Source organism: Pseudonaja textilis, chromosome 4 (assembly GCF_049901715.1).
Source record: "Pseudonaja textilis isolate UNSWEBS1 chromosome 4, rPseTex1.2, whole genome shotgun sequence".
Lineage (NCBI taxonomy): Eukaryota > Metazoa > Chordata > Lepidosauria > Squamata > Elapidae > Pseudonaja > Pseudonaja textilis.
This window is the reverse complement of record NC_141993.1, coordinates 5,515,122-5,528,061: the sequence shown is the minus strand read 5'-3', so window position 1 is coordinate 5,528,061 and position 12,940 is coordinate 5,515,122. Positions and strand designations below refer to the sequence as shown.

The 12,940-nt window shown below is 42.1% G+C and overlaps 1 protein-coding gene across 1 annotated transcript in view; it reads left to right on the top strand.

Moving 5' to 3' along the window:
- CSGALNACT2 (chondroitin sulfate N-acetylgalactosaminyltransferase 2) overlaps positions 1–9,032 on the top strand; it is a 46,298-nt gene extending 37,266 nt beyond the window's left edge. Inside the window, exons 6-8 of the mRNA XM_087932155.1 lie at positions 3,182–3,276; positions 5,580–5,661; positions 7,496–9,032. Of these exons, the coding sequence (XP_087788281.1) occupies positions 3,182–3,276; positions 5,580–5,661; positions 7,496–7,788 (470 nt within the window). The 3' untranslated portion in view covers positions 7,789–9,032. The remainder of the gene's footprint in view (positions 1–3,181; positions 3,277–5,579; positions 5,662–7,495) is intronic.
- The last annotated feature ends 3,908 nt before the right edge of the window (positions 9,033–12,940 follow it).

Below are 12,940 nucleotides of genomic sequence, written 5' to 3'. Positions count from 1 at the left end.
CCTCTTTGGGATATCACAAGCTGCCAAAGAGAATTTGGCCGACTGCCTTGTAAATTTGCACTCCTGCAAGTAAGTTGTTTGTATAAAATTGTGTGGAACACCTGGAGATGTTTATACTAAGGGGTAATTATGGTGTTATGCATATCCTTTTGGAAGGAAAATGGGGTCTAATGTTTCTATCTCAGCTTTCTCACAGTTCCACCATATTGTGTGGAGCAGAGTATTACTATATTTATCTCATTATTCCTAAATTGTATATTATGGAACAGTGACCACACTGAGCTTCACAAATGAGCCAGGACATAGCTTTCATGGAAGCTACGTTCCATGAAAACAAGTCAGCTATGTCTGGTGTGTGTGTGTGTGTGTGTGTGTGTGTGTGTGTGCATACAAATACGCAGAGAAAAACACACACACTCAAGCACATACACTATATAGTATAACTAGATATGTATGCCTAGTCTAATGAAGAGAAAGACTAGAGGTCATTGCAATGTTCCATTATTTGAGGGTCTGCCATAGAGAAGGGCAGGGGGAATCAACTTATTTTCCAAAACACTAGAAGGCAAGACAAGAAACAATGGAGGGAAACTAATCAAGGAGAGAACCAACCTAGAAATAAGAAGAAACTTCTGTTGTGGTTAGCCGGCAGCAGGTGCAGATGGCTGAGGAGAGCAATGACTCTGACGAGAGGCCAGGACCATCAGGGAGTAGACTACTGCCTTCAGAGATTGTGGGGTCTGGTAGCAGTGACGAGGAGATTCCCGAGGAGCCTGTGCCAAGTGCACATGCACGAAGGATTACTCGGAGGAAAGAACGATTACAGCAGCACAGGCGACTCAGGAGTAAGACTGCATGGTAATGGCCCCTCCCTCAAGAGGATAAAAGCCAGGTTTGGAAAAGCGTTCTTTGCAGAAAGCAAAGAAGCTCTGAAATTCAACTGATGGACATCTTAGTTCGTGTTTGGAGAATCTTGTAAATGAGTTCTTATCTCCGGGTTTTTGGCAGCCTTGACAAACAACCTGGCAAGGCTCTTTCTTATCGGAACTAATTAGTGGAAAGCAACCTTCAGAACAGAATTCGTTATTAAATCTTAAAAGGTGGAGGCTGCTGCCTTTGTCTGTGTTTGCTCTTTGGGAACCCAGTTGGGTCAAAACAACTTCCTAGTGGTGAGAGCAATCAAGGGAATAGCTTGCCTTCAGACGTTGTGGGTGTCCCATTACTGGAGGTTTCTCAGAAGAGATTGGACAGCCATTTATCAAGAGTGGCATGGGTCTCTTGCTTGAGCAGAGGGTTGGACTAGAAGACCTCCAAAATCCCGTCCAACTCTGTTATTCTGTGTTCTGTATTTCAGGCTGGATGCCTTCAGTCTTAAGATTTATATTGTACTCTCAATTGTCTCTGTTAGATGCATGTCATGTTTTAGGGCAGGGTGATGGCTCATTGGTTAAAGACCTTGGGGTTGTCAGTTGGAAAGCCAACAGCCCATGTTTGAGAGCTGAACACCGTGCAAGGGGATGAGCTCCCATCTCCCCCTTCACTCCTGTCTATCTAGCCTTTTGGAAACGTGCAAATGCAAGTAGATAAATAGGTACCACTTTGGTCAGGAGGAAAGAGCATTCTGTGACTTCATGCTGGCAATAGGACCACAGAAAACTCTTTGGACAGTGCTGGCTCAATGGCCTTTGAAATAGACATGATGTTGTGGCCCACAGCTGCCAGTGGAGCTGGCAGCAGACTTGGACAATGAGGAGGTGAACTTGGGCCAGTTCTGGAGCCTGGGGAAGGCTCTGATGGATGCTCAGCGTTGGACACAGAGGTAGAGCCAGGGCCGTCCAGCATTTCCCAGACAGAGAGGCAGCTGCCTTTGGAGTCAGAGATGAGTGAGGAGGAGGAACAGCTGGGGCCTGTTTCAGATGTGCGTATGTGCACAGTAGATAGAAGTGAGCAACCGAGGACAATGAGCTGGCTCAGGAAGCAAAAGTTAATGTGGACGCTGAATGGTCCCTCCCTGGCTAGGGAATAAATAGTAGGAAAGGGGAGTGGTTTGGTTGTCACAGGGAACAGTTTTCATTTCTGGAAAGTTTGCTCCTTGTGTGTTTTGTGCAACAAAGTTTGCCTTGCCGGAACTGAGGTTTGTCTATTTCTCTAGTTGAACTGACGTAATTTGCAGCCTCCCAGCTGGGAGCTCACAGCCTTGCATTTATCATAATGAGCCGATAAGGACTATTGTTTCATTTAACTGCTTGCAGGACTCTTGCCTGGACTTTCTGTTGGTGAAGGCAGTTAATTCCCAAGGTGTAAAGAAAGAGGGTTTTTGTTTTCTTTGCAAGAAGTCTGTTTCTTGTTTCTGCAAAGTCTGGGTCAGAACACATGAGCACTGCTCCCTATAATTGACAATCACTTGGGGAGTAAAATCTGTAGGGACCTTCTCCTTCCATGTTACAGTGGCAAAATTGTACCCTTCAGAGGGACCTTTCAGGTAGATATCATATGTGATAAGGTAAAGGTTCCCCTGGAACATACATGCTAGTCGTTTCCAGCTCTAGGGGGCAGTGCTCATCTCCGTTACAAAGCCAAGGAAGAGCCACCGCTGTCCAATGACGTCTCCGTGGTCATGTGGCGGGCATGACTAAACGCCAAAGGCGCACGGAACGCTGTTCCCTTCCCACCAAAGGGATCCCTATTTTTCTACTTGCATTTTTTAAATGTGCTTTCAAACTGCTAGGTTGGCAGAAGCTGGGACAAGTAATGGGAGCTTACTCCGTTACGCGGCGCTAGGGATTCGAACCGCCGACCTTTCTAATTGAGAAGCTCAGCCACTTAGCCACTGCGCCACCGCGTCCCTTCTTCGTATGTGATAGCATCAGGTTTTTGAACCCCTTTAGAAACTACGGCCTGCAAACCTCTTCATATACAAACTCTTTGAAGGACATCTTTAGAACATCGGGATGGTTTCATCCCCAAACTGATGACGTTCTCCAATATCTAAAGAACACATGGGACTATTAACAGGATCTTTCTGCAGGATCCCTTTTAAGCTTGTTACAGATTCTTCTTCTATTTGGGAAATAGTTTAACGGTTAATTTTTATTTTTTTTTTAAAAAAAGAGAGACATGTCTGCCTTTTCTTCCTTAGTCATTCACACAGAGTAACAAATCTTTCCCCTTTTTTTTGCAGGCAAGAAGGTTTTTTATCCGGTGGTTTTCAGCCTTTATAATCCTGCCATTGTCTATGCTAATCAAGACGGGCCACCTCCAGTGGAACAGCAACTGGTAAGAGAAGCTTTAAAAACGTTACTCTCCATAAGTAACCACACCATGCAGTGCATCGTTTCCTGGAACATCATTAAAAATGAAGTTTTGCTCGTTGCGAATGGATCTGTCCTGGGCTTCACTGAATTTTCTTCAAATAACACAAACAGAGGAAGAACAAATGGCATGAAAAAAAGAGAGAAACCTTTGCTGAAATTTTTTCTTAGGTTATCAGATTCACATTTAGAAAGTTTCCATTTGTTTTAGTTTTCTTGGACTCGGCGAATTTTTGGAAAAATTATGTGTTTGGAGTCAGTTTCATTAGTATTTATTTTAGTCACCTTCTAGTGGAGATGGGCAACATAAAAATATATTGATAAATATAAGATTAGATAGGTAGGTAGGTAGATAGATAGATAGATAGATAGATAAATAGATAGATAGATAGCAGATGTATATACATGCATACATACAATCCATACATACTTACATACATACATGAGAAAGAGAGAGAGAGAGAGATAGAAATAAATGATAGATAAATAGAGATGATAAAGATAGATAGATGATAGAGGCAGGGAAGGAGGGAGGGAGAGAGAGAGACACTAGACATATATATGTGCATATGTACAGAGAGAGAGAGAAAGAGAAAGAAAAAGAGAGAAAGAAAGAAAGAGATGGTATACAGACTGTGGGGAATTTCTCCCCAAAATGAAAAGCAACCTATAAATGAAATGTAAATTCATTTTGGGGAGAAACCCCCTGCAGCCTGTAGGGCAAGAGTTAGTTCATTCCAATGACACTCTGCCTATCCCAAAATTTTCATGTTGGCTGAAGAAGTTACTCGGATGAGTAACGAAATGTCTACGTTTTAATAAACATTGGTCCAGTTGCCGCAATTTAATCTTTTAAGGTACAGTATAGAAGGTTTATTCAAACCTATTCACAAGAATCTGATCCACTCATGGTCAGCACTAAATCGGTGCTGGAGAAAGGCCAGTGGAATTCAAGGGGTGAGGGTGTATCTGGATTTGGACTTCTTTTTTTTTTAATTTTTTTTTAATTTTTAATAACAAGATAAACACAAACATACATAAAATAAACATAAACATACCACAAAAAACATAAAAAGATCCTTCTTCATAAATTTACATACAGTGCATCGATTGGTTTACCACTTTTTTTTGTGCATCCATTTCCTAGTCACTAGTATAATTATATTGCATAATAGCTCATATTATCAATCAATAATTGTATAACCTAATATCATCACTAAAAAAAAAAAATCATTTATAATTTTGTTAATTCATATTTTAACGAGATAACTATAGTTTGCTTAATTTATTTTGCAAATGACAAAGACACATATAGACTTGAAACCAGAGATTTTTTTATTGGGAATCTTACCTGATATATATAATAAAAATTTGAAGTATTTGATTGTAAATATATTAACAGCGGCTAGGATTGTATTTGCTAAGAACTGGAAGAGTGAGAAAATTCCATCAGAAGAAGAAATTATTAAGAAAATATTGGATTGTGCTGAAATGAGCAAATTGACATTTGAAATCAGAGAACAAGAAGATAAACAATTTTATGAAGTTTGGGATCTTTTTTTATCAATGGTTAGATAATAAAACATAATGATAGAATATTCAGATTTAGCATAAAAAAAAAATTTTTTTTTTCTTAATATTATCTGGATTTGGACTTCTTGTGTCAACGCAAGGACACTAAACTGATAGTGCATTTAGCTCCACCCCTGGCTTCCGTCAGCAGTTCGCCTACAGACAGATTTCAATAAGGAGCAGAATTAGAGATCAAGGGGAGGATCTTGGAAGCCGTGATGGGACCTCTCAGTCCTTTTCGTAGTGAGTTCATTAAGGTGGTGGTATCCTGTTGAACCTTTAGGATCTCTTCCCAAAGCCCAATAATGTCTGTGGAGAATCTCAGCCCTCCAGGTCGTGGTTGTCCCAAAGGTGCTTATTCAAGCGGCAACTGGACTTCGTTTTACCTTGAAGATGTTTCGCTTCTCATCCAAGAAGCTTCTTCAGCTCTTCAGTTCAGAACTGAGGAAGCTTCCCAGATGAGAAGTGAAACGTCTTCAAGGAAGAACAAAGTCCTGTTGCCTCTTGAAAAAAAGCACCTTTGGGTCTTTGATGGAATAATCTACTTCTAAGCACCATTTTCCCTTCTGTGGTCGGTTAAAGTCTATGTCCCCTCTTCCTTTTCTCACAATCAGGCAATGCGGATTCATTTCAGGAGGTCTTGTTGTTCCGCTCTGTCCTGAAGAAACTAAAACTCTGCGTCTGTTTATGTCATAGGTCCACAAAAAGGATTCTGGGTTCTGGAGAGATTTTGGCTTTGGGATGATGTGCCAGTATCGAACGGATTTCTTGGCCATTGGTAAGATGTATAAACACCTTGCTTCTGATTTTGGTTGAGAGGGTGCCCAAAAGTTTTCTCTTTTATTTATCACTGTTTTGTAATCCCCAGTTTTAGGACCATGGTCAGATTGATTAGGCATCTGGTACAGCCTGAATCTATTAAGGCTTATTAAGGCTGGATTTTCTGCTGAACTACACACGGCTTACAACTCTTGTATTGCTTGATCTAAAGGGTGGGTGGTTGAATCTAAAGGATGGGTGGGTGAGCACAAGCTTTCAATTAGTTATTTATCGAGTGTAAGTTAATTAATTCTTGCCAGGATTGCAACATTCTGATCTTAGACTTTTGTGAATAGTTTATTCCCATTCAAATAACTTTTTTTTTTAAAAAAAAGGAAAACTAACATGAGTAATCGAAACATTTTTTTTTTTCATTTGGTTCGTTGGTGCCACCATGTGGCTCTACAGAAATGTTTTCAGCAAGAGAGATGATCAAAATTATGCTTCCATGTAAATTGTAATACATTGCAGCAAAATAGGTGAAATTGGAAACCGCTTCATTCGCTAGGTAAATTATTCTAAGTGAAAACTGTAATGTTACCCTGTCAGGATTCCGGCAGTTACCCCAATTAGATCATGAATCTCGAGCCAAGTTTGCGCTTTCAGAATGACATAATACAGATTTTTTCCCACCTTCTTGAGTGCAGGATTTATTAATTTATTAATGGCAAGTAAACAGAAACAAAATTTCAACATCTTGTTTCCGTCATGGGAATAATTGCCTTTCTTACATATCTGCTCTAAATTAGCGTGTAATGTATTTAAACATTCTTAATCCATAGAATTGTAACCATCACATCCTATCCCTTCACAAAAGGGTTCTCAATATTTGTCTACCCCACCCCTTTTTAATAAACAATTGAAGGGTCCTTGGTGGTCTCTGAACTTGGTTGTTTTCTTGAAGCCGTTTCATTACCAAACTAGGTAACATCATTAATGCTACCTACCTGGTAGCAGGTTGGTAGCACAGGTAATGTTACTTGGTTTGGTAATGAAACATCTGCAAGAAAACAACCAAGCTCAGAGAGCACCAAGGACCTCACAGTCCTCTTCCACTTCCTCCTCCTCCACCTGCACTACTACCACTCCACTCCCTTCTAGCACTGATGATATTACCTAATTTGGTAATGAAATGTCTGCAAGAAACCAACCAAACTCAGAGAGTACCAAGGACCTCACAGCCCTCCTTCTCCTCCTTCTCCTCCAACCCCTACCATCCCACACCATTCTAGCACTGATACTGTTACCTACTCAAGAAAGTAAAAACTCTTGAAAACATAGTATTTCCAAAGGAACCTTTTATTGAGTAGAAGTGATAGCAGAACAAAAGCAAAGCAGACTCCGAATTCCCTCAGGCAATACAGTTAGAAGTAAGGGATTAGAGCCTCCCCCCTCCCTTCTGTCCAATGTGGATTCAGACAATCCACAGGTGTGGAGATGTTATTGTAACGGCTGTCATGAGAACCAGATAAGCAAGCGTTCCCAGGGTCATCCTCCACCTGCTTTCAGAGTGAAACAACCCACATGGCCCTCCCCCCTTGTACATTCCACTTAGAGAGGGCTGTAGATCACTATAAAGTGGTATAGTAAATCTAAGTGCTAGTGCTATTGCTATCCCCCAAAGGTGAGAAAATCTCAGGACACTTAGGTTCCAGGATAAAGGTTATAAAACAGCAGTTGTCAAAAGTAGTAATAAAGAAATGTATTCGTGGTTCCCCCCACCCCACCTTCCCCCAGTTGAATGACAGTATCGTTCTAGGGATCTGACATGACTTCACTCTGGTTTCCCACAGGAGGTTTTGATCTGGAAGTCAAAGGGTGGGGCGGAGAAGACGTTCACCTCTACCGGAAGTACCTGCACAGCAACCTGATGGTGGTTAGGACCCCAGTGCCGGGCCTTTTCCACCTCTGGCATGAGAAGCACTGTGCCGACGAATTGACTCCCGAGCAGTACCGCATGTGCATCCAGTCGAAAGCCATGAACGAGGCGTCTCACTCGCACCTGGGCATGCTTGTATTCCGGGAAGAGATCGAGACCCATCTGCGCAAGCAAGCCTACAAGACTAACAGCGAAGCCATTGGCTAGAACGATCTTCGGGGCAACCTTCAGACTCCGTCACTGCTACGAACCAAGTTTGGTTTGGAAGAGCCTTAATTAACTCAGCTTACAAACATACAGTGCCTCTCCTCCCCCTCTCTCTCTTTCTCTCTCTGAGTCGAAAGATTTCTTTCTGCGGCCAGGTATCGCCAAGAACCTCGCCAGAGGAGCGTTCACCCAATGGAAGTCTTTCCCTTCACTTTCGACAAGTCGGACGTTGCGCGTGGGGTGGGCCGGGCTGGGCCAGGACGAAGAAGAAGACAGCACACCTGTTGCGTTTTCCACTTTTCATAGCTTGGGTTCTCTCACCTGCATTCCGCGAAGGTATGGATCGCCCTCTCCCGTTTCCCGCACTAGTTCTGCATTCTTCCTTTCCTTCTTCTTTTTTTAGAACCGACACGGTACGTTCGCCCTTCGATGGGCCCTTCGATGGGAAGAGGCAGAAGGGGGTGTGATTGTACCGACTGACATATCATTGCAGCTGGAACTGCTCAGTTTGCCTTATCAGGAACATCCATCCACTTGCAAATAAATAAATAAATCGAGATGTTGAGTTTCTAAAAATAAAAAATAAAAGACCGTCGAAGAGTTTATGATACAGTCGCCGTGCGGTACTTGAGTGGATTGTACACGAGTTGAGCTTTATATACTGTTTGCTTATCCTAGTTCCTGGCCAATTTTTTCTTTTTCTTCTGAATGTTTGGTGACCTAGAACAAGCAAGGGTTTAAATAGTTCAATCCAGATCCTCTTGGCTCTTCAGAGGAAAGTCGTAGCGTTTCCGTCCCTGGACCGAGGTGGAGAGCATCAGAAAATTACCCTGAAAGTTAGAAAGAAGACAACTTGCTAACTATCTCCTTTTTATATTTCTTAGCTTTGGGCGCACAAGTCCATCTATTCAGGATGAATTGGAATGAACATTAGTGGCAGAAAAGTGGAATTATGCTTTCTCTCTCTCTCTTTTTTAAAAATTTATCCATTTCAAACAGGATTTGTCAAAGAGAGGCCCAGAATTCTCCCAACAAATTCCTGGATAACGAAAAGAAGACAGGGTTGGGATATTTTCTTGGTCTGAATCGCCGTATACTATTCCGGCTCATCCCTTTTTAACACATAGTTTGCTTTTTCTATAACATTGTGGAGAACGCATATTATTTATCTGACTTGGAGAGAATGTCACGGGGCTTGTTGTTGTCATGTCTTTATAAATAAATTCAATATTCCTCTCTTTTAATATTTGACTGGTTTCTTCCTTGGAACTCAGCCCGGGGGGACGGGGGGAGAGAATAGGGGGAAAGAGAAGCAGCTACACCAAAGAACTCCAAATTGTGAGGAGTTTGTGAGGCCAGTATGGAGAATGGGCTGTTGTGAGCCTTCTGAACAAATGGGTTGCTTGTAAGCTCACAGTAAAGGAATGTTTTTTTAAAAAAACAAATAAATTTTATTAATTTTCTATTAATTACATTCCTTAGTGGTTAATAAACACCGTGTTGTCTGAGTATTTAATTTGCTTAACAATACAAATGCCAATTCTTACTCTCCACCCCTTTTTTTCCAACCACTGGTAAAATAAATTCCAAGTTTGATAATATTCCGTGGCTTCTTGCTGTTTGATTTTCATTGTAAGTCTGTCCATTTCTGCACAGTCTAATATCTTCTTAATTATCTCTTCATCTTGAGGGGTTTCTTCATCTTTCCAATATTGTGCGAAGATCATCCCCGCTGCTGTTAAAACATGCAATACTAAATACATCGCTTATCAAATTTATTGATATCATCCCCAATAAAAACAGTTCACGTTTAAAATCTACATGTTTTCTTATTATCTTTTCTAGCCATCTTTGTATTTTTGCCCCAATTTTTTTCTTTGTTTTAGCACAAGTCCACCACATATGATAAAATGTGCCATCTTTTTGATTACATTTCCAATATTTTCTAGACATATTTGTAAATATTCCTCTCTTTTAATATTTGACTGGTTTCTTCCTTGGAGCTCAGCCCGGGGGGAAGAGAATAGGGAAAAGAGGATCAGCTACTTCAAAGAAACCCAAATTGTGAGGAGTTTGTGAGGCCAGTTTGAAGAATGGGCTGTTGTGAGCCTTCCTAACAAATTGGTGTGATGACCCGGGGCATGGCACGAAGGCAACACAGCCAGAGACAGGTATGAGTCCCTTTATTTGCTCCAACTTTGCCCCCAATGTCCCATTCACTCTCCATCTTGGAGAAAAACTCTCCCATGAACCTGCAACAGCCTCTGGTTGCAGATATTTCCGTTTAAATGCTATAAGCAGAATGACTGCAATCAATCACTCCAGCAGGGCAAGATAGTGAGTCCAAGAAGCAAAGAATCATGGTAATAATTCCAGCAAAGCAAGATAAGCACACAGAAGCATGGCAAGAATTCAAACAGTCAGGAGGAATGCCGTGAATGCAGGCCACAACTCACAACACTAGATGAATTCAGCATTAGTTCCCGACAAATGCTCCTCCCAACTGCCTCTCCTTTAAACTCCCTCCCTAGGTGTGCCTTGTGAAGGAAATCAGGGCCCTTTCCTCCCCCGTAAACCATGCAACCCACCTCGCTCCCTTCTCCATTCCTGTGCGCCCTAGGATAGGAGGGGGTGGGCCTTGGTCTTCCTCTGAACCCCCTCTCCCTTGTTCTACCTCTCCCCTGCTCTGCCCAGCCGGACTTTGCTCTTCCCCAGTTTCCTCCACAGCCAACGGAGCCACTCTCCCACTCTCTGACAGCTGTTCATCTTCCATCTCAGATTCAGTCTTCGATAGGGGCATGACAATTGTTAAGCTGACAATAAAGGGATGTCTTGAGATAGCCTTTTCCCTTCCTGGGGTTATTGAGAAAACAAATTGAAAAGTACACTAAGGGAAACTTTGTCTTGCTGCCACAGAAAATAGCATGTCATTACAATACAGCTAGTCCTCGACTTATGACCACAACCGAGTCAGAATCTCCCTCGCTACATGAGGCAATTGTTATGTGATCTTTTCTCCATTTTAAAACCTTGCCACCGTTGTTTAGCGGATCCCTGCTGTTACAAAGTTAAGAACATGGTCATTAAGTGAATCTGGTTTCCCCCCCATTGACTTTGCTGGTCAGAAGATCACAAAATGGGATCACTGTGACCCTGGGACACAGCGACAGTCATAAATACAAGTCGGTTGCCAAAATGTCTGAATTTGGATCATGTAACTTTGGGGGATGCCACAATGGTGGTCAGTGTGAAAAACGTTCCTAGGTCACTTTTTTCAGTACTGTTAGGACTTTGGATGGTCACTAAACAAATCGTTTAGTCGAGGGCAACCTGTACCAATGAAAGGTAGAACAACTCAAAGGATTAGTGCAAGATTGGAAGACATGGGGAGACCTGGCCCCTAGATTCCTCAAGAGTCGGACACGACTGAAAGGATAACATCACACATTAAAAACTGGTGTGCAAGGTAAGGTATTTTGATATTCTAAGAATAGAATGGTCACGGTGGCTCACTGGCCAAGACACTGAGCTTGTCGATCAGAAAGGTCAGCAGTTCGGCAGTTCGAATCCCTAGCGCCGCGTAACGGAGTGAGCTTCCATTCCTTGTCCCAGCTTCTGTCAACCTAGCAGTTTGAAAGCATGTACAAAATGCAAGTAGAAAAATAGGGACCCCTTTGGTGGGAAGGTAACCATGTTCTGTGCACCTATGGTGTCCTGCCGGCCACATGACCATGGAGACGTTTTTGGACAGCACTGGCTCTTTGGCTTTGAAATGGAGATGAGCACCACCCCATAGAGCCAGAAATGACTAGCACGCATGTGCGAGGGGAACCTTTTAGAATGGACTGGAGTGGAGAGTGGAGAGTGGAGAGTGGAGTGGAGTGGAAGGGAAGAGGAAGAGAAGAGAAGAGAAGAGAAGAGAAGAGAAGAGAAGAGAAGAGAAGAGAAGAGAAGAGAAGAGAAGAGAAGAGAAGGAATGGAGCAGAGCAGAGCAGGAATAGGAATAGGAATAGGAATAGAATGGAGCTCCCAGAGTTGAAGTCCATAAGTCTTAAAGTTGTCAAGGCTGGAGACTCCTAGAATAGAATATTCTTAGTTTCCTCCATAAGAATCACGCAGCCACATCCTTCCCCAGCAAACTACTAATTGCAGATTGGTTGCACCTGCAACTAAAGAGTTTCCACAGCTGGAGACCATAGACTCCTAGAAACCCCAGGGCTAGAAGGGATCTTGCAGGTCCTATAGGGAGTCATCATCTCAATTAGGAAGCAACTGCTACAGGTGTGGGATCTTTCTGTTTCCTGAACTCCCTTCCTAAAAAAAGGAAATATTTGATTTTCCTGGGGAAGGAGAAGCCAAGCTCCACTGGGACACCACTGGATGTTGTCCTGCTGGACAGGAAAGCTCAAAAAACCAGCTGTCCCCCATTTGTAGAAGGACCTTCAGGAGTTCTAGGGCTTGTTCTGTCCCAGTTGTTCACAAGGTAAGCTTGTTCCTGTCTCTGAAATGGCAGTGGAAAGAGTTATTGTTACAAGGGGCTGGGAAATAGAAAACTCACTTTTTTTTTTTTTACAGTGCCATTGTAACTTTGGTTCCTAAACAATGATTGTAAGTCAAAAATTTTGTTTTTTTTTTGGCCTTTGTCCCCATTCCCTACCCCCAGACTCCTGTGCAATGAAGTAATAGAATTAACAGAATAACAGAGTTGGATGGGACCTTGGAGGTCTTCTAGTCTAACCCCCTGCTCAAGCAAGAGGTCCTATTATAATTCCAGAGAAGTGGCTGTCCAGTCTCTTCTTAAAAGCCTCCAGTGATGGAGCAGCCACAACTTCTGAAGTCATTAGATCAAGTTCAGTTCAAGAGATTTTTAATGGATGATTAATGAGAAACAAATAATGAAAGGAGTGGAGTTTTAATGAGACTCTTAATGTAGCCACCTCATTTTTTTTCTGCTTTGCAAGGAAGCCTAATAAAAAACAACGTTGCTGCTTCAATGAATTCAGTGGCAGTTGAGGTTAACAATTGCAGCTTTTTTTAACCCAGGAAAAACCTTAAGTAATGTGTTTTTTTTCCAGTCCACACTAGGTGGCGTATTTGTCTTGCATTTTATGTGGGATTATGTACATTTAACATAATCAATCCAATTTTTCTG